Source organism: Colius striatus, chromosome 5 (assembly GCF_028858725.1).
Source record: "Colius striatus isolate bColStr4 chromosome 5, bColStr4.1.hap1, whole genome shotgun sequence".
Classification (NCBI taxonomy): domain Eukaryota; kingdom Metazoa; phylum Chordata; class Aves; order Coliiformes; family Coliidae; genus Colius; species Colius striatus.
This window is the reverse complement of record NC_084763.1, coordinates 38,841,779-38,864,451: the sequence shown is the minus strand read 5'-3', so window position 1 is coordinate 38,864,451 and position 22,673 is coordinate 38,841,779. Positions and strand designations below refer to the sequence as shown.

At 39.1% G+C, this 22,673-nt stretch overlaps 1 protein-coding gene across 3 annotated transcripts in view; it reads right to left on the bottom strand.

The window, feature by feature from the left end:
* The window catches only part of LOC104551552 (sodium channel protein type 5 subunit alpha), a 175,584-nt gene that overhangs the window by 81,389 nt on the left and 71,522 nt on the right, over positions 1–22,673 (bottom strand). For all 3 annotated transcript variants that reach the window (XM_061996676.1, XM_061996677.1, XM_061996678.1), the window contains exons 12-15: positions 18,190–18,322; positions 15,569–15,807; positions 9,897–10,070; positions 8,145–8,501 (exon numbers count right to left, since the gene is read on the bottom strand). In XM_061996676.1, the coding sequence (XP_061852660.1) occupies positions 8,145–8,501; positions 9,897–10,070; positions 15,569–15,807; positions 18,190–18,322 (903 nt within the window). The remainder of the gene's footprint in view (positions 1–8,144; positions 8,502–9,896; positions 10,071–15,568; positions 15,808–18,189; positions 18,323–22,673) is intronic.

Genomic DNA, 22,673 nt, shown 5'->3' with positions numbered 1-22,673 from the left:
GGAACTTTTTGTGTTCCAGCTTTATCCCATTACCCCTATTTCTGTTGCTAGCTACTATAGAAAAAAAAGGGATGTCCCAACTTCCTGACACCCACCCTTTAGATATTTGTAAATATTAATCCTCCCTCAGTCTTCTCTTTTCTAGACTAAACAGCCCCAGTTCCCAGCCTTTCCTCATATGAAAGATGTTCCAGTCCCCTGATCATCTTGGTGGCCCTGCACTGGACTCTCTCCAGCACTTCCCTGTCCCTGGACACAGAACTGGACACAGGACTCCAAATGAGGCCTCACCAGGGTAGAGGGGGAGCAGAACCTCCCTTGACCTGCTGGTCACACTTTTCTTGATGCATCCCAGGGTGCCATTGGCCTTCTTGGCCAGGAGGACATGTTGCACTTGTCCTTGTTGAACCTCATGAGATTCCTCTCTGCCCAACTCTCAAGCCAGTTGAGATCCCGCTGAATGGCAGCACAGCCTTCAGGGGACTCAGCCAGTCCTCCCAGTTTGGTGTCATCAGCCAACTATCTGAGGTTACACTCTGTCCCCTCATCCAGAATCTGCTTCTGCAGGGGGGTTGGACTAGATGATCTCTAAAGGTCCCTTCCAATCCCTACCATTCTATGATTCAATGGAACAGTTCACTGTTTAGTTTTGGTAGGGAAAAACAGTATTTTTAACTTTTTTTTTTTTTTTTTTTAAACAGAAGTGTAGGATGTTTAGGAGTAATAAAAATTTATTAAATGTATACCTGCTGGTCTATTTTAAGATTAAAATCTTGCCCTTCCCTCAACACACATCAGGCAGAATCCTGTTGTTGTTACCCTTTCAATGACATCCAGACAACTTGCACAGTTACATTAATAAGAACAGACACATCTAGTTGTACCTACCTTTGTAAACTCTTGTCCAATTAAATTTGACTCAGTGTCTTCTAGATTTTTAATAACTACCCAGGTATTAGCAAGAGCTTAACCACTGACAAAACCTTACTTACACTATTCACCAAGGGCAGATATAGTACAAAAAAAGAACAGTACTTTGCCCTACTGATGCCTACTGTATTAAGACAGATGCAGCTCTTATTTTGAAAACTCAGCTCCTCTTCTAATCATGGACTACAACCAAATCTGAACAAACAATCCACTAGTATCACCTTCACAAATCAAATATATTTTTGTGTACATATATATAAAGTGGATCTTATTAAAAACGTGTCATCTTCTTAGCAGTTCACATAGTGAAGCCAATGCCGAAACAACATTTTTAGAGAAATATCTCTGACTTAGAAACACAATTAGAACAAAAGGCACAGGATGGTTTCCAAGAGACAGGTTGATTGAACTAATCTGTTAGCAATCTTCTTCCTCCATATTTCTAAGTCATCCACACCCATCAACGTTAATGGGAGATAGTTTCATGTTCCTTTATATGCAAATGTATGGAAGAGCACTAGAATTATTACCAGGTTTTATTCTTCTCTGATACATCCCAGTGACTCATTAATATATTAAGAAGCAATACTTTTACCCATGAAAATCTGCACCAAATGCCAAAATCTGTTACAGCCCACCAATGAATCTGGTTTGGATTATTGCTTTTGGGAATGTCATATTTCAGGGATGCAAAAAGATCCCTAGTTCAGTTTTTGTTTCCATTCTCCTTTGAGCTGCATCAGAAGTAAAATTGGTTCCTCTTCTGTATACCAATTTTTGTTAGGATTTTGTCTATTTGCATTTAAAAAGATTTACCTTTCTGTGGATGGATGTGACAGTGAAAAAATTGGCACGGATTTTAGTATATATTCAAGAGGGACACCATATAGTACCTTGAAAACAGGAACTGAACATACTTGTCCCCTAATATAGGATGTGTTCTCAGATTTATTTTCTATGTGCCAAGTTTCAACTCTTCAGAAGGAACAACTGAGCCTGTGGCAGGATACAGAAACTCATAAATCTGGAGTGACAGAAGGAAGAAGAGTACTTTTCAGGAGTACATTTTGAAAGTAGTTTCTTCTCCCATCTGTTCTCAGGTGCATTTCCCCAACATCTCTTGGGCAAAGAAGCCCTGTACCTCACAGCTTTGAATAGACTCTACTTAACCGATCATACAGTGGCATTTTTGAAACCCTGCAGTCTTTGATGGTTCATCATAAATATCCCGAGGTTAATTTCCCCACAGTTTTTTAGCACCAGCATGAGGGTGGGATATATCAGCTCAGTAAAATCCATATTATTTATGTGGGCACTAATAAATCATGCAATTTTAAAAGCCTGGGGTGTTAGGCAAAAGGTTTGCCTTCAAAGTAGCCCATATGAGAATGCAGGCTTTCCATCCCTGCTAGGAGTCATCACAGGCAACTGGACTGATTGATGGCTGGAGTCAGGATTTACCTTTTTGATTCATTACTTGATACTAGCTGTTTCTGGTGGACCTTTCATTGCTCTCAAGGATGTTTAATAAGTAGATACAGCCGGATTTTTGTTGAAAAGCATCATCTTCCTGAGTGTTTTGCTTCCCAGACACTGCACAAGCGAGGATGGATAGGGAATACAAATAGCAAAAATTGCTTTGGGATACATGAACTATGCAGGTACCTGGCATGAAAAACATGAAGGGAGAAGCTGGGAAATGTGTTGAGCTTGTCCTCTGAGTTTTGAATTCTCCAGCATTACACTAAATGTACCTGCTGCCAGTGTAAGCATACATCAGTAGCAGCAAAAAGGGTGGTAACATGCTGAGAGTTGTTTTGGCTCTGTGTCCCCGAATGTGCTTATTCATGTACTCTTTGCTGCTCTTCTGCAAAGCTGCATATTAGTCGAGAAAGAAAATCTGCCTCCCTTATGTAAGTGTCCAAGTTGATGAGACAGACTCAAATGACACTTCCACTTCTTGCTTACGATCCCTTGGGCTCCCTAGCTTCTTTCAGACCCTCTAACTCTCCAGACCCATCTCTGGTATTTCCCAAAGTCTCATTATAGCTCTTACAGCTTTCTGATGAAAAAGTCCTTCACCTCTACAGTGCCCCATGTGCACTCCGCTCGCCGCTTCACAGATTTTATGTATGCTGATGATGACTGTTACTGACATGCCTATTCTTGCCTGTTTGTCTAGTGGCCTTCTCAGCTGATGTAACCAAAACACAAATGCACATTTCCAGAACATTGGGAGCTGCTGAAAGAGCAGATAAGGTGAACAACACCACCCTGGACAGAAACATGGGGGTGCAGAGTAAGTAGAGGACAGACAGGGTGCATGCAAGACTCAGGACAACCTGAACTTTATCCTGTGGATATACATTTTCCTGCAAAACACTGTTCTTCACCAGCTTTATGTAGTTGCATCTTATCCCCTTTTCCCGTTGTGCAAGAAATGTAACAATTGAGCCTTAAGGAGAGAACCAGCTTGGTGGTAGATGAACAAAATACAAAACTTGAGGATGCAGACTACTATTGTGGCTGAAAAATAAAAATCCAAAACCTAAAATGTTCTAACTTTGGCTTGTAATACCCCCAAACTTGCCTTAATTTCCAGTAAGTAGATCTAACTTAGTATTTGCAATTAGAAGACACACAATATTTTAAAATCCCAGTTCATTTATATTAATCATCAAATGCAATAGAAATACTACACCTCCCTTTGCATTTGTGGTGCTCAAGACAACCTTCCAGTAGGAGGGAGGGAGGGAGGAAGTCTTCGGGAAGAACATATTGAAGTGGAAATACTGAGAAGTTAGGCATTGCTCACATCCCCTGTAACTTGTTTCTTTCTTTCTTCCCCTGCTCCAGAGACATGTCTCAGAACAGCTCTGGCAATATGTCATTTTATCAATGGCATAAATGATAAACACAGAAATGGTGGTGAGACTTAATGAGATTTTCTTCATCTGGAAGGTCCTCTGGGATCACCAAATCAATCCCCCTGCTAATATGGGTTGTTTCCTTCACAAACTAATAATTCTGCTGGTTTGGGGATAGTCATCCTTGCTGCAAAGTCCTTCTAAATCACCTCACCGTGCTGACAGTCAGAAGTTTCCTTTCTAATCCCAGTTTAAAGGTAGCTATAGTGATTTATATTCCTTTGTTTTGGGATAAGCAGTATCCTGTCACTGTCTCCTCCCAACCTTAGCTCTCCATTCCCCTGATCAGCTTTATATTCCTGTACTGTGCTTTTCCCAGTGGTACTTAATCTTTCCTGAGCATCAGTCATTAATGGGGTGTATTGCATATCCAGTATTGCAGATCACTGTGAAGCGAGATTCATACTCTCCTTTCTCCTCTTTCATGATATGCATTGCAACCTCATTTACTTTTTTAATGGGTGCAATGTACTTGTACATTGGTACAGCTTCCTGGCTCAGTCAGACAGAGTGATATGTACATGGGGACATCTACAGTTGAGTTTGTCTCCCAAGACCTCAGGGACGAAAAAAGGTACTTTTAGGGTCTATTTAACCTGACATATTTTAAATGTCTTTCAGGGTAAGATATTTTATGACTTCACAGGCTCCATTAACTAGATCTGACTACAAAGGCATCTCCCTGCAGTTATCTCAGATGTAGATGTTCACAGTGACTGATATGTATACTTTTACTATCCTCTCAAACATTTTCTTTCAGCAAGGTACTTGGTCTCAACATAAATTCTTAAAAAGGACTGAGTGCATGACCTTATGTTTTGTATTTCATAATTCCATGCATCATGCATTAATTCAATAATAATGGTTATGCATTTCTTCCTACAGATACCCTAGGAATTGGAAGTGCTTTCTACCTTTGTGTTCTCATAGAATGTCATAAATATATTCCTGAATGACTAGCATTTCTATGGACAGTAGGCAAAGAAAAAAGACTAAGACTGATCTTAAAACAGCACTTTTAGCCTTATAGTTTACTACAGTCACTTCCCTGGTTACAGAGGTTTCCCTCTGTATCTTAACATGCTTGTGACTCCAAGAAGACAAAATTCACCACAGAAATGCAGCACTGACTTGTCAGCCTGTAGTGGCTTGGGGACCAGTGGTGGATGTACTGTAGAAGTACATTGTATGTAAAACATGCAATGAAGCTGTTAGGTTAGGTGAACACTAACTGATGCTTTTTGGGTGCTGTGTGTGTCATATACAGCTGAATCAGAACACGAGAAAACGCAGTGGGTGTATTTCTGCCCCACATTAGGTTGCCTTTCACTTGGTGGCATTTCAGGAGAAGCTGGTAGAAAACATGATTCGTCTGGATGTCTGGCAGAATAAAAGGGTGGCTTGGCCAGTGTACCTCATGTACACACAATGAGGTTGGAAGATTGTTCTATCTTCGACTGAAATGTCAGTTTTATTCATGCACGTTATTAGCACCCATTACATGCCATTGTCCCCTGAGAACTGACTGAGAAGAACTCTCACAGCAACTGACCTTTTAGAGAAGGGGACACCAGGGATTGCCTCGCTACCCAAATGGACCTACGTCTTCTTAATAATTCCTGTCTCAGAGATTCTCCTTATTAACCTCAGTAACATAAATATGCATACAAAATACTTTAAGCCCTTCATAAACCTTAACAGTATAATTATTCAGTTAGTAACTTCAGAAACTTTCTAATAAATGAGGGAGAAACTATTTTGTTATCTGTCCAGTTTGGTTTTAACTTCCTACTATTGTGCTCTACAATAGTAGCACAATCTTCCAGCGCAAAAGATGGTTACACAGCATAGAGTTTTCCAACTATGTTGTGAAGTTTAGTTCTTCAAAAGTTACTCTAATATCAGCTAACCAGAGCTGTAAACAGAGCTGTAGTTTAATGTAGCACTGCACTGGTCCAAGACATTTCAGGATATATGAATACAAGCCAAACGTTTAGGTTCTACTAAAATTCCTTTCAACAATTGGACTGTGCTATAACATGAAGTTGCCTAGGATGCACATTTATTTCCTTGGCTTTTCTTCTGCTTTTTCTTTGAATTTGTGTTAGTGATGCTCAGTAAGACCTGTAAACTGATTCACTGAATGTACCACAGAATCACAGCAGCTCTAACTCTTCCAATAAAGTCTGCTCTGTAACACTCAGCCTTGCAGTTGGGAAAGTGACCACAGATACTACCATTAAGTACTGGAAAATGTGACAGATGAAAGTATTTAATCTAGATGAGTGTGCAGATCTGCTACCCTGGGAAAAACACTGTAGAATTGCCTCCATACCTTCAAATACTAAGAAAGCATTCAGAGTCCAAATGAGATCCAACCTCAGGATGATATTTTTCTTATCAGAACTGACTCTTGAAACTCAGAGGATGAACTAGGATCTCAGCAAGGTAAAAGAAAAATGCCACTGGCACAGATTGCAATGAAGTTACGGGAAAAATGTTTAGCACTTGAGTATTTTTGGTTTAAAGGGCTCCTGGTGGTTTTCTGCTGCAAGAATTTTTGGATCTGGTGATGTTCAGCAAATAAGCAAGTATCTGATTGTAACATACTCTCTCTGAAGAAAACAAGAATTATAGTGACGCCAAGGGAATAAGATGACCTCTTTGCCTGCTAAGCAACATCATGAAGTTTCCATGTAACGCAGTTGATACTGGATAAGTCTCATGATTCAGAATCTGTTGTTCTTTTCACACCTATGAAAACTTTTCTTTGTTCAAGTGATCTATAGACAATAATCATTCCTATTTACCAGTCACTGCCACACACTAACAGAACTGTTGTCTGAAAAGGATAAAGCTAGCATTCTTGCTTTCAGCTGACTAGTAACTTCAGTTTATCCATACTGACACAGTTTTTCAATATCAGATTTTACATCTGAGACAGTCTTTTTTGAGAGCTGAAGGTTTAATACATGTAGATAATGCTAGTGCAATGTCTGCTGAATCAGATTTTATATTTAACAGAACTTATTCACACCAATGAGTGTTAATATCTAAGGGTATCAGATGTTGCAAATTCACATTTTTCATTAATCCGTGAATATTTCAAATGTTAACATTTTCCCCAGAATTTACCACATGTCATTTTCAGGTTTATTATCATACACAGAATCCATTGCTTAGTGGAAGGGGGAGATTAACTTTCAGGATCTCAGGCTAAACTCCTATAAAAAGATTTGCAGAAAGTAATAATTTGCCCCAACTCCCCTAATCACATTTAGTTGCAAAAAAAATCTATAGAAATGGGAAGTTAGAGAAAAAAAAATGAATAATCTGCCGCTTTGAGTAATCACAGTTTAACCTTTTTTAAATTATCAAAAAATCTATAAACCAGAATTTTCTCTTGCAATCAATGTTTTCAGTGTGAAACTAACTGTTAAAATATAAATTCACGTCAGCAAAACAATGCGCTCTGTTTTTCTACAAGCTCTTTCAAGAACTTTTCTATCCTAGCAGCTGAGAACCAGACATTGGGTATGTAAAAGCAAAACAACCACTAAGAGCAATCAGTACCAAAATGCAACGATTTTTATGGCAGCATTTACTATTAAACAACTCACTACATAAACAATAAACCCATTAGAGCCACAATGTCAAAGATGCTCTGTAAGCTGAACAGGGGAAACATTTCCACAGTAAGTGCAAGCCAGCAAAGCGCTCCATAAGATGTCAACAGGGACACACAATTCAGTCTTAATAGGTTCAGAGCTTGTGTAAGCCATGCTTATGAGATAGTCTATTAAAAAAGCAAGCAAGCAACATTACTGTAAACACAACCTGCATCTTCCTAGAACATGCAGGCTAAAGCCACTCAAAGACACTGTGCTTAAGGTTCACGTGTTCTAGACCACAAATGAAAGGAAATAAAAATAACTCCCACTACAGTGACGGCCAAGGTGATAATTCGCTCTTGTATGGAAAAGAGATATGAAATCCCTTCGGCCCTATGAATGGCTTAAGAAATAAAATAATTATTACCATCCCATGTGTGTTTCTCCTAGTAAAACAGTATCTGTTCTGCAAAAAAGAGCAAGCCTTAATTCCTAACTAGTAATGTAATGCTAGCAATTTTGTATTTGGGATATGAGCAAGTTTCTCTGGATGACACCATGCTTCACCAAATTACAGCCATGGAGCAATGTGAGATTTGTCATTTCTGGACTAAAAAAATAGTACATTTGCACACACACACCAGAAAAGGGAGAAAAAAACATCTTGAGGACTCACCACCAGGTTTCCTATCACCATGACCAACAAGAAGACGAGAAGGCACAGTGGCTGCCCAGCTACTTCCATGCAGTCCCACATGGTCTCGATCCACTCCCCACACAAAATTCGGAAGATGATGAGGAATGAGTGGAAAAAATCATTCATGTGCCACCGTGGCAAATTGCCGGTTGTGCTTATCTTCTTCACATTGTCCAGGTAACTTTTGCCAAAAAGCTGCATTCCTACCACGGCAAAAATAAAGACGATGATTGCCAGAACAAGAGTGAGGTTACCAAGGGCACCCACTGAATTACCAATGATTTTAATGAGTGTATTTAAGGTTGGCCAGGACTTTGCCAATTTGAAGACTCGCAGCTGTGAACAAAACATAAACAACAGTGTCAGCTCACAGAAGCAACAGACATTTCAGCTGATGAATTATTAAAGAGGGTAAAATGTGAAAGATGTTAAATGCCACAATGTATGTGCTACAAGGTGAATTTAGCCATACTTCCTGTTAACTTCATTATATCTATTAATAAAATATCAGTTAGGCTTCTTGGATGAGGATCAAGTTTTCCAAAGCTATGCTCTGCCTTTTTAGATAGATGTGCTTTTAGATGTTCATTCCTTCAATATCATGGTGGGGACAGGGTGGAAGGAGGAAATTCCAGGACTTAATATTTTCTTTTATGCTGCATTTCCTCCTAAAATTAAACAGCCTGGCAGGCATCTGGGGGAAGGGTCTGATCGTACAAACAAAAACGTAATTCCTCTGTGTTTCAGAGTAAGCCCTTAGCTCCCAGGGTGAAAATCACCTCTGTGCCAAGGATCACGCAGTCTATGTACAACCCACGTCCTACTTAGGACCTATTTTAAGGATGTAAATGGTGCCTAGCCCTTATACTTAGTTTTCAACTGAAGGTTTAATTTCAGCCTTACTGAAAAGAGATTGTGAAAAAACTGACAGGAGACTCTCAGGACCTAACACCAGCAGTGAAAAATTTGCATTTTTGAGCAATGCATAAAATAGTGAGGAAAAAAAAAAAAAGTCTTCTGCTTAATATAATCATAAGGACTTATTTTCTTGCTCTTTCCAAATTGTGAAGTCATATCATGGCCAGAATGACTAGCGTGGACATCCTAATACATGAAGTGCAACACAAATGTCAGGCTGGCAAGGAAAATACTTTTCTGTTCCAATAGTCCCTCATTAGTAGAATACCACTATCCTGTGCATAACAAAGGAGCTGACAGCTAAGGAGTTCCCGTGAAAGACAGATGCTATTTTATGCTGATCAGTTCTAGAATAAATAAAATCATTCCATGAATAATTCAAAGACATTTTCTTTTGACAGTATTTAAAAGAAAATGGGCATGTTTATAACATAATTTAGGAATAACAACTTCTAACACAACAAGTTATTGCCTCTTGCATTTCTTGGGCTATCAATTATCTGCTGACTATGCTAACAGGTGTACAGGTATAAAGTGACAGATTTTTATTACAAATTGAAACTCAAACATTTTGAGTGTGCTACAAGTACCTGGCACAGCTAGAAGGAATCAAATTATGTTCTCATTTACCCTGATGTAAATCTGGAAGAATCCCATTTATCTCACAACCTATAATTAGTGTCACATACTGTTCACCAGTTTGTAGCAATTAAAGTCTTAATCAGCAGATGCATCTTTAAGAAAATATGTCACATTCCTGCAGAGTTTATATATAATAAAAGAAAAGAAGTAAGAAGAGAATAAGACCATTACCAGTCGAAAGGAGCGTAAAACAGACAGGTTTCCCATGCTGGACAAACCCAGTTCCATCAGACTTAGAATAACAATTATGCTGTCAAAAATATTCCAGCCCTGTTGAAAGTAGTAGTAGGGGTCAAGAGCAATTATTTTGAAGATCATTTCTGCTGTAAAAATCCCAGTGAAGACCTGCAGAAAGAAAATATGAAATCAAAGTAACCTTTTGAGCATACCTCCTTGCTTGCACACTTTCCACTAATACAGGTGAACACAGCAGAAAGCCAAAATACTTACTTTCATGGCTGATTCTTTATACTACTACAATTTTGTCTAGTCTTTTCACAATAATTTTAATAGTGCTCTAAACCTACAATAATATCCGAGTTCAAACTCTTGGTTGGAACATCTGTTTCTGTCTCATTCTGTCATTTGAATAATCCCAGTGGTTAAAAAAGAAAGTGTAAAGGTGTCTTTTATAGAGGTTAAAACCATCCATTTCAGCGGAGAAACCCTAATGAGTGGAGTGTGAGTGTTAAGAGGTATTTGGGTTGCAGTGTATGTCCTGTACTATCTCTTTTTATTTTGTAACTGTTATCAATACCGGGGCAACCCAAGCCTTCAGCTATTCTGAGGTTATTGCTGGCACCAAAGGCAATTAGAAACACTAATTTGAGTTCTAGTCTTTTTTTTTTTTTTTTTTTTTTTTTTTACAGATAGTCACAGCAATTTTCTTTCCACAGCATCTCGGGAACACATTGTTTATTTATGACCCAGTTCAAATGTCATATGGGGGAACTTCTAATTGGAACATTTTTCTTTAAAACAACATATAAATACTACTTATGAGGCAGAGGGGAAAAGCAGGCTGTTGACAGCAAATTCAGTTTTAACACATTCCTACAAATTATCTCAGAGAATCAGATCTTGTCCTTTCATCTGCCCTCCTTAAGTAACAGTTTAACTGCACAACACAAAGCTATAGTCAACTTGAAATGACAAAACGTAGGCACCAAGTTCTTCATATATTCTTTCATTTTCCTTTCAAGTTCCACTACAAGCTGCACAGAGTTATATGTTTCTGAAAAATCTCTATTGTACACATTTATTAAAGCACATGGTTTTCTGTGAAACAGTCAACATTACCACACTGCACTGGTCAAAAAAGAGGGGGGAATGCAGAGCTTACATAACAGTACTATACAGTGAAGAAGAAATGTTTTGCAGCATTATCCAAGCAAAACTAATCAACTCTGAGCAACAGAGATGAGAAATCGAGAGAAAAGTTAAGACTATAGAATTACCATATTAAGGAATAAAAATATATCATCACAGTCTGCATTTCAAGAATGCTGGGCTTTACTCTGTAATGCTTCAGGAATGAATTATTCCAAGCAGCCATTTTACACAATTCTTAATGCAAAATACTGTCTCTTTCTCATCAGTAATATAATACTTTGGTCTACAACATATCTTGGAATGAAACAGTATCCCATCACTATCTCATACCAAGAACCCAAAGCAATGACCTGTCTCATATTTCTAACTAGCCAACAATTTCTGAGTCACAGTGGTCAGAGATACCATAAATTCTCACCAGAATGATCCAGTTTCCCTTAGGACAGAGAACAAGACAAGACTAGATGTCTGTGAAATTGTATCCAGGGGACTGCCTCTAAAACCACGATACTACACTGTGTACATTATGCAACCATCTTGCTGAGAAATGACTCAGGAGGATCACTTTCTTTGCCTGAATCATTTTAATCAATAGCCTTCTGAAGACGGAAATGTCACAGTAAGATAGCAAAATGTCTGAGCCTTCCTAAAGGCATCAGGAATCATGTACATGTACCAGCTATGAATTTCAAGTGGCAGTTGTCAAATCACCAGCACCTGCTACACAGAGACTGTATTTGTATGAGGGTGGATACTTAATATGATAAATCTGAAAAGAAAACATGTTTACTCCTGTAAGGGAAAAGGGTCTGAAGGTAGAAAATGCCGCATGAAGTAGATGTACAATCAGAGGGGGAGATCTCCAATGACTGTCAGTAGACAAAGAATTACTCTCAGAAAAGGCAAATCCATATCCTACTTTCATTCTTTAGTTTCTCTCAGGAACATTTGTTCAGAGGAAAAATACCAAGGATCTGCACTTTTTCATATTTCTGCCCCCCCCTTCCCCCTTTAAATGCTAGTATAATCACTCAAAGAGGGTTAGATGCAATGGGAAGACAACAGCCAGAAGTGTAGGGGCAGAAGAATGGTCTGACAGTCTATGGCTTAGAGGATGTAGTCACCTGTCAGCCTGCCCTAGAGCTGGAACTCCCTTCCCTTTCATAGGGAATTGAAAAAAGTGTCAATTTTCATTACAAATGACTTTGCAAAATCCTCCACAAAAAAATGGAGTTATCTTCCTCTCACCTGCTCTACTTGCAGTCAATCCAACTATGCAGGGTTTTGGCAAAGCTGGCAAGGGGGAGCTGGGACAGTCTGGCCTCTCCCAGATCGATCCTGGGATCACAGGAGAATGGAGGCCCCTTGCCATCACCCTGCTACAAAAAGTATCAGCAGGCCATTTTGCTCATTTTATACTTCAGCACAAAAAGGAGAAATAGCTCTAGGCACTGCTGAGAAACTCACTTGGAGATTTTTTTTTCCAAACTTTTGCAAAATTTGCTTTGCAATTTCTCCCTCTGCTCATTGTCTCTATTTCCTTGTTGGCATCCAGCATAGCCTCGCTCAGCCCTGGCAGGTCTGCAGGACCTGTATTGGCAAGAGGGATGTCAAGGACTAAAATTTCACAGCCTGTGGTCTGCAAAGGGAGAAGTTGATCTATCAAAAGCAGAGCAAGGAGTAGACACATTTACTATCCCAAATACCAGAGGGAGGAATGGCAGCATTGTTACCTACTCAGATGGGTATTGGGTCAGAAGGAGTTTTTTTAAGTCATCTTAGAAGGCCATAAATTGTTGAGCATCAAGGAAAGTCTGGCTGCAAAGTGAAGCTGGATGTAGTCCTGTAATTGACTTTCCAAGTTACCTTTGTCTAGTCCTTTCTGTAGAGGGCAAGAGCATGGGTTCAAAGCAAGAGAGACCCAAACACATTTTTACTTAGCACAACAACAGAGGGAGATTTGCCAAGACACAGCAACTGAAGAACTGGAGATAAGCCAAGAACAACCTCAACCTGCCATAGGAGGCCCAGAACTCAGTAACATGGACCAAGAAAAATTAAGCACATATTTCTGTGACTGATACAAAAAATCTGATTATTGCTACTATCACATAAACCTGCCAGTGTAAGATGCTTCTCACTAAAGGCAGACATCACATCTGTAGGTTCTCTTCATACTCCCACTATGGTCAATGGTCAATTGTCAGTTCATTCACTGGCCTCCAAGACACAGTTCTCCTTATCCAGAAGTAAATGTCTTTAAAATATCATATTAATTGTGTCTTAAGTTGTCCACTATGGTCCATTGACTCTGACAAAGGGAACCACCTCAGACAGAAACTCCTATGCTATAAATACCTAAAGTTCAGGAAGGGGAAACTCCTTGTCAAATAAATAAAGTGCTTTTTTCCATCTCTGCTCTGAGCTCCTCAAATTCAAATTGGGCAGCCACCAGGTTCCAGGGCATTTCAGATTTACTTCAGAGAATCATCACAGATTCCCAGAATCCAAGAATGGTGGGATTTTGAAGGGATCTCTAGAGATCATCCACACCAGCCTCCTGCTAAAGCAAGTTGCCCTTGATTGAGGGCACAGGAACACATCCAGGTGGGTTTGGAAACCTCCAGACAAAGAGACTCCACATCCTCCCTGGGCAGCCTGGGCCAGGGCTCTCACACCTCAACAGCAACAAAGTTTTTTTCATGTTCCAATGGAACTCCTGTGTTTCAGCTTGTGTCTATTGCCCCTTGTCTTGTCACTAGGCACTACAGGAAAAAATACTGGCCCCATCCTCTTGACATCTACTATTTAGGTATTTATAAGTGTTGATAAGATCACATCCACTTCAGTCTTCTCTTCTCCAGACTGAACAATCCCAAGTCCCACAACTTTTCCTCATAAGGAAGATGCTCCAGTCCCCTGATCATCTTGGTGTCCCTGTGCTTGACCTCTTTCCAGCTGTTCCCTGTCCCTCTTGAGATGGGGAGCCCAGAATTGGATACAGTTCTCCAGATGTGGCCTTATCTGGGCAGAGTAGATGGAGAGGATAACCACCCTTGACCTGCTGTTCACACTTGATGCATCCCAGGATGTCACTGATCTAGATTGCTTCCTACCAGACCTCCCCAGACCTTCTCCTCAGAGCTGCTCTCCAGCAGGTTAATCCCCAGTCTGTACTGGTGCAGGGGGTTGTTCCTCCCCAGATGCAGGACTCTGCACTTGCCCTTGTTGAACCTCATGAGGTTCCTCTCTGCCCAACTCTCAGGCTGGTCGAGATCCTGCTGAATGGCAGCACAGCCTTCTGGGGAATCAGTCAGTCCTCCCAATTTGGTGTCATCAGCGAACTTGCTGAGGATACACTCTGTCCCCTCATCCAGGTTATTGATGAAGATGTTGAATAAGACTGGCCCCAGAACTGATCTCTGTTGAACTCCACTGGCCACAGGCCTTCAACCAGACTCAGCGCTGTTAATGACAACTGTCTGGGCTCTGTCATTCAGCTAGTCCTCAATCCACTTCACTGTCTATTCATCCAACCTATGGTATCCTTTAAGATATCTCTGTTTCTACCACTAGATTTTAAGGCCAATTCCAGCACACCTTATCTAGATAGTCTGTGCCTTTTCCAGTACAGTGTCTTCTAAAATTAAAAGGATTTTAAATGTTAAGTTTTTTTAAAAGCAAAGCGCACAAACTCAGAGAAAGATAATTCAAGAAAAAGCTTTAATTTTGTAGTAACTGCAGAATTTTAGTGGTCCCCTGGGTTAACAAACTGAGCCATACTGCTTCTGGAAAGGCTCTTCTGCTGTCCCTGCAGCTTGGCTGTAAATCTGTCACTCTGCTATTCCTCAAAGAAGTGTGGTCTCTGCTAAATTTGCAGCTCTATTCCCAAATACTCCAGCTTGCAGATTAAGAGTTTCTTCTCAAAGCATCAGCCATGCTTTGCTCCACATCTCCTCTGCCCCAGGATTGCATGGGACACAGCACACACTACTAGACAAGGCAGGGAGGCATGACAAGACATACAGGGACATACAGATAACATACCATAGACACTTTCCTGCATATATACCTACAAACATAGGTTTTGCCCTCCAAGACCACGCTTTGTTTCTTTTTTTCTTTTTTAACTTAAAAGTCCCTATTAGTCACCAAGAATCATTGTCTTATCATTGCTTAAACAGAAATGCCAAATAAACCTCATCAACCTGTCTCTTATCTCATTTCCTTAAACAGACACAAACTAGATATCTATCAGGAACAGTCCAGAAATGTGGTTTTGATGGTTACTAATAACATTAGAAGACGTTAGCTTAAGAAAAATAGGTCTTTGTCCTTCACTTATCCCACTTCACCTCCAGAAAGAGATGACAATGTGGACTTGCTTGACATAACACAGGAGAAGCAATGCTGACAGTTTATCAAGGTAGAATCTTCTCAAACTGCAGACAAAACTTTTAAAATCAGAAAATTCACTCCTCAGGTAGCTGTGCAAGTTCATGTTCACTTACCAAATTTCCTATGTAAAGCATGTGGTCAAACTCCTTCGTCATCTTATAATGCTCCAAGGCCATGAAGAGCGTGTTCAGCACAATGCAAAGGGTGATGGTGAGGTCAGTAAATGGGTCCATTACCACAAACTTGACAAATTTCTTGATTAAAAGCCAAAGCGGGCAGCAATCCCAAATAAGAAATTTAACAGCAAAGTGGTTCCAGCAGGGAGGACATTTCTGGTGTGATTCCTCAAGCTCTAAGTCAGAAACAGTAAAGTAACAGTCAACTCACACTGAGTTATATGACAAGTGAACATTTAAAATGACTCATAACATAGAGGAAGGCCCTTGAATTACCCCAAACTTTTTTTTTTTTTAATGATAAAAATATTTCTGTCTTAACAGGTTGACAAATTATGTACTTTGGGGTTCTTGCCAGTTGACCTACACTTAGCAGAGAGTGAACTATTCTGAAAGTAATAACCTTTTAAAAGCATCACAAACGAAAAAAGGAGAATCACACTAAATATGTAAAGTCCAGTATTGTAGATACACTCAGATTTTTACTCTGTTTTCCCTTTTGGAAAGTTCAAATGGATAAGAATACACTATCTTCATTTAACTTAGTCTGGAATATATTCTTTATTTTCATTCCCAGGTCACATTTTAGAAGTATCTTAAATAATATATTTTAAAGCAGTTAAGATATGAAAGAGCTTAAATCCAGTTTAGAGCTGATTTAGGTATTCGAGAGTCAGAGTATCACTGGTTATCAACAAGGTTTCCGTCCTTGATATGCATTTAAAAATCATTAAGAGTCTGATTTCTTCTGAAAGGCCCATATACATAACCAGGGCAGAACATAAGTCAGTTTGAAAACTAAAGTTCCAGTGTGCTTTCTAAAGATACTTCTAAAATATTACCTAAAATATAACTTTTGCATGTTCATTTTGCTTGAACAGAAAAAAGAATGAAATTGCTTCATAAGTACAATTTGTGTTAAGTGGTGAAGAAGAAAAGCCAAAAAAGGGACAGTTAATGTCTAAATGATAATGATTAGCTTAATGCTTTCCTTTTCTGATTCCTTTATGGTCATGGAATGCTGCATAACAGTTTTAGTCTATATAATTAGAACCTGTACTGATAACAGCAAAACTTCAGCCAAGGCTGTTACTTCTATCAGTTTATAAACAGCCTCCTCTCTCAAGTCAAGATGCATTCTGTGTGCATTTTTCTTCAATGTACAATAGAAATGTGATATTAGGTGTCTTCTAGAAAGTTTTCAAAATATTGGAAGATGTCATACAAGCACAGATTTTGACAAATATCTACACTGCTCCGAGATCTCTCGGAAACCAAGTTCAGCCTCTGAGATACTCTAGACTTGGTGGTCTCTATTTCTGTGGTAAAAAGTAATAGAAAGTACCATTAAATAAATAAGAAGCCCAGTTCAGGCCATTTTAGGTGTTCTTAATGCATTATAAAGAAGTCAATCGATCACCAAGCTAATAGCTAAAAATGCCATAGAAAACAAGTAATACCTTTGCAGGCTACATGAAATACTGGAAATTATTATTTAACTATTGAGAATATAACTCTCTATTTATTTAAACATATAGATAAATATTTGTTCTGGCCAAAATACTGTTTAATATAACCATAAGTTGAGGTAAAAAGCTGAGGAGTAAGAGCTTTGTGGTTTCACACTGGACTGTCTCCACATAGCTACGTCCAGTCCCTTTCTGTAAGGCATCTCTCAACTAAGTCACTCTGTCTTGCCTTGCCTTCCTACTCATCAGTAACAGAAAAGAGGGCTGCAGGAGAATCCAAAACTTCCCTTGCTCCACATTGCGTTCTTGACAGACATTTTTTTCTGTTCTCTTCGTTGCTATCTCCTGTCTTGTCTCAGTTTACAATGTAGGAGACACAAGGAACTTCCAGAAGCCCCTCCCTGCTGTATGTAAAGAGCCCAGAAATATGATGTCTTGATATGAGTTGTCTTGCTCTCAATGGACTTGTGAAAGGGAAATGCAAAGTTCTTGTGTATGGAAAAACAGGGAAGAGAAACCCTCCTGCACCTGATGAGAAGCCTAACAAGCAACAGAAAAATTTTATGGGAAAAAATAAAATTTGCATGGACAAATGGATCCTTTGAGCATCCTTATATTTCATAATGAGATTCAAACACCCACCAAACTGCTGTGTCCCACTAGCTGCTCTGCAAGAAGCAGACTTTCTTCCCCCACATCTTGGAAGCTCTGTACACAGCTAGTAAACTGCACATCCCAGGCTTTGCATCAGCTCCAGGTAGATGAGATATAAAGGTAGGTACAGTCACCCACATCACCTGGTGCTCCACTACTCTGCATCTTGGTTATCCCCATGTACAGCAAATGCCATGGGGGCACAAAATCTTACCACGTCCAATTTTGATTATACAGCTAGCATTTTGTTAGTCCAAGGGTAAGATAGTGATTATATTGCCTTTTTGTTACAGCATTGTCTCTGATATAGGTGTTGCCATAACTATCCATAATGCCTTCTTACAAAACGACAAGAATAGAGTATTCTGTGTCACTTTATTCCTGCCAACCAACATGCATATGGCTTTGAGTTCAGGAACTAAACATGTGTTTTACCTTCCAGGGCACTGGTGATGATGCTGACAGCACTCACTGCTCTCTGCCTCTGAAAGGGTTCGTCTGAGTGGTCCACTGATGGGCGGTGAGGCATTAAAAGCTGCTTCTTGCTTGCCTCATCTGAAGGAGAGGTCTGTTTAAACGAACACATTGGATCAGCAGAATGAAAACAAGGCAGATATGGGGTAGCATTTTTCTAAATTGCCTAAGCAATACTTTTCCCATCTGAAAAGTCCAAAGCTCACTGATTTCCAAATTATTGAAAATGGCACTATGAGCAGTTTTGGAAACTGCTCTGCTTTTACCTTAACGTAAACAGGTGAAAGACGCAGGTGGAAATAGAGAGACATTTCTGATGCTGGAGAAACAGCAGTGTTGCTTTACCATGTTCTTTGTTTGTGAAAGAAGCCCTGCTTAATTACATTAATTATTCCATTATTTCTGAAAGGTGTTAATTGTTTAATTATACTGCTAGAAGAGGAAAAGGGGTGTGAGTAACAGCTCTATTATAGACCTATGATATCATACCAAACAAACTGACTCCTCAACACATGTTTTTTCTTGTTCTGAAACACTGCTAGATGTCAAGAACATATTGTCATTCTGATGATCTTTGGTGTCACAAATTCTGAAGTTCAATAATTAGGGGAGAATCATTTTTTTTTCTTCTCTTTTTTTATCCTTAAGAAAAATAAAAAATAACCCAAACTATCTAGTTTTCATGTTTCTTAAAACCAAAACAAATAACAAAGAAGTCAACCACCAGAAGAACAGAACTCCCAACCTATCTTTATTTAATATTTCAGTTTAAATTAGTTTTATGCTCTTGGAAGGCTTGGGTTTTTGAAGTCAGCCAGAAACACAGTATTGCTGCAGACACACACTGTATTAAATACTTTATACTGTCAGCTCACAGGAGCAAAATGTTAAGCCTTTTATTATTACAAGCTCCCACTTTTTACAGAGACAAATCCTGCTTGCTTTACTCCTCCAGCTCTCCCACAAGCAGAGGAAAGGTGATGGTTGAGGTGTAAGGATCTGGGAAAGTCAGGTTCAATTCCATTCTCCATCACAGATCTTCTGTTTGAGACAGTCTCCCAAAATAAATGTTTTACTTGCTCCTGTCCTGCTCCTCCAAGCATAAAGGCTGCAAGATCTAAGACACCATGTAAGCAAGAGAGATGCATCATAAATAGATGAGTATGACTCTTGCATACAATCAAGGAAATGTGAAAGGAGAAGAAATCCCTAGGAAGATGGAAACTCCTGGCTATACAGATGTCAGAGTAGCTGCTTTTGCTTCTCCATAATCAAATGAGCTACAGGAATTGGATTTAGTCTTCTGGATCTTCTCTCATTGCTTGGGTCTGAAATGGTCCTAACCAGCATGAGCAGAGCCCAGGATGCCAACTGAGACAAGCTATGGGCATCAGCTACACAGCGCTGTGGTCTGTGCTGGCAATATGCACCCAGAGGGACTCAAGATAGCTCCTCTTGGCCACTTCTATATCAAAACTGCTCTTCAAGAAAGGCAAATCTGTAGTAATGACAGGAAAAACAGCACTGGAACTCTACAAGCTGTCTTTCTGGAGTCTGACCTTTTCAGACAGAGGACAACCCCGTCTCAGATGGTTACACTGGTTGATACTGAAAATAATAGCCAGGATACTAGTCCCAGGTCACTTTAAAGTACTGTAGATAACTACACCAATCACTGCAAGACCAGAGAAGAGGAAGAGCTTTTAAAGCAAGCACTTACAACATTAGCTAAGCCAGGAAAGCAGTAATGGTTTAAAATGTCTTTTTTTTTTTTTTTCTAAAATGTTCCCTTTTGTAAAAACAATTGGCTCATTGTCCATTGAGTTACAGATGCATGCATCTCAAAACAAGAGGTACAATCAGAATCCATTCAAAGAGACTCCTCCTTGTGCACACCATCCCTCTATTCTTGGCTTAGGAGATGGGGAAACCAGGAACAGTGTTTCAGATGCATTAGTTCCTTTGATTCCCTTCACCTCAAAAACATCCAATAAAAATCAAAGAAACAACAAATATTTTATTAAAGAAGAGAGCATCTACAAAATTGCATAATCATTCACACTGGTTTGGAGTTCATAAGAAATACATGAGACTGAAAGGAAATAACTATATAAGGAGATAAAAATCAAGAGGGAGATAAAGTTCTTACCAGAATAAATTTTAAAAAGAGGAAAAATAAAGCAGAAAGAAAAATAAAAAGCTAAATAAACCCTCAAATCCTCCAATTCCCTCTGTCTCTAGAATGATCCATAAGAAAACTTCAAATTTCAAATTCCTCTGTATCTATTAACTCTTTTCAAAGTGTTCCATCTTCCCATTCCCTCTGATCCAATTTCCCCCCCAGAAATACCAGATGTGTGACTCTCAAGAAAGATATTATATTCCTATTCATGCTTTTGCAGAAGTTGTGGCTTGGTGGCATTTATCTAAGACATCTTTTACTTACAAGTGCAAAGAAAACTCACTGCAGAGGTAAAAAGTCAAAGGAAAAACATTCAGAGATTCATTCTTTCTATTCTTTTATTCAGCTAAAACAGGGTAAATGAAAAGTCCGAGTTAAACAGCTTCATAAAAAAACCCAAATCACAGGGAATTGACTTTTTCTCTAGGTTTGATGTGATATTCCTAACCCACCAATTTTATAAATCACTCTGTTTTTTCTTTCCAGTCCAGCATCCTTAATCCTACTGTGACAAGAAGTGGTCCTCAAGGCTTCAGGAATCAATTGGACTGTTTGCAGTGTGGCAAAGGGGCATTTCTGCAGGAGACATGCACATGCTTCCTTCTTTATCTCTGGAGAGACAAGGTGCTGCAATTTTTTGCTGACCCATGTTCAGAGCAAATGCTAGCACCCATGATAGCCGCCCACTTGCCCTGTTGCATGTGCCCTTGCCTCAAAGCCTACGGCTGGCTTCTTAGAGGTTCATCCTCAAAATCAGGACATAGTGTGTGACAGGCAGGGCTAGGGTGTATGAGATATTGCTGTGCTCTCACAGGAGGATGTGGTCTCTTTCCCAAGAGAATAGTACATCTATCTCAGTCAACTTGCCATTTATGATATTTTTCCTGGAAAGAAAGTTCTCACCCGGATGAATTGCTTAAAATTCTGGAAATTACCTAAGGAAGCTTCTGAGCTTTTGTTCTTTGTAAAGAATAGATATGGGAAGGTTGTTCTTTATTTAATTATTTATTTTATAGCAGAGATCGTTAATAAGACATACAAGGAACTGGCAGATTTTTCACTCTGAAAAAGAGATCAGTTCCAGGAACTGGACAAGCAAGGCATCAAAAAAGCTACTATTATCATTACAGAGAGAATATACACAGGCACAATGGTTCATCATACTTACCTTTCTATAGAAATTAAGTAAAAATAATAGTCCCTACAGTTACACAAGGACTCTAATTATGATCCAGATGAGAAATCACAATGGAGTTAAACACAGGTACCTAGAGCAGGATGACAATATTTGTATTGCTCCTTGATTGACTGGAAATGATTCTCCTTTGGATTAGCTAAATTCTATAGGGACAAATATACTATTCAGTAATTTACATGTAAATGAGGATGCAACGTGATTTTCTTGTGAGTGCCAGCAGTTCTGATCTTTGTCAACACTCTTACATGAAGATGGGCTTATACATGGTACTATTTTAAAGACCACATTTGGGAACTGGGACAGGTTTAATTTTTCTTCTAGAGTAAAAATCTTTTCAAGCATAAAAAGAGTTGGACAGGTCACACTGTGATCAATGGATCCAGTAAGGTACTAGCACAAATATTTAATGGGATTGAATGTGAACATAATAGCACACATTAAAGAAGCCATTTAATTTTGTGGATGCTTTATTATTAAATAGATGTACTGTAAACTGAAGCAGCTTGCAATATTTGTGTCAAATCTGAATAATTTGAGCTTAGGATGTGTTAAAGCAAAGTTTGAAGTGAGCAGAAACTAAAACTGTGGTGACTCCCCTGTGCGATAGCAGCAGAAGGCTATCTAGCTTTCGTCTGTATAACTTATTGGTGGTGGGGTTTGGGTTACTTATTTTGTTGACCTTTTTTATGAACATGGAAACTGCTAACACTTTCCCTTTTGACCAGTCCTGTGGCAAAGCAAGGAGGGAAAAAAAATTACCTCAGGGCACTTTTAGAGTCAACAAGAAAACCAATATGGTCAGCAAAACAGTTTTATGCTTAGTGGCAACGAAAGCCAAGGACTTATAAAAAGACAAAAAGAAAGTTTCTCTAAATAAATCCTTAGTTTGACACCTCAATAAACAGACTGGACTCACTCCTCTCTAGTTTTCACTCCTGTCAAGCTAGCAATACTCATCATTTCTAGTTTCCAAAAAGAGAAAAACATATGTGAGACCAAAAGGAAATTCAGGAAATGTTGTATGTCCATGAGGGAGACTCTTGGCAGTTCCAACTTCAGCCTCAT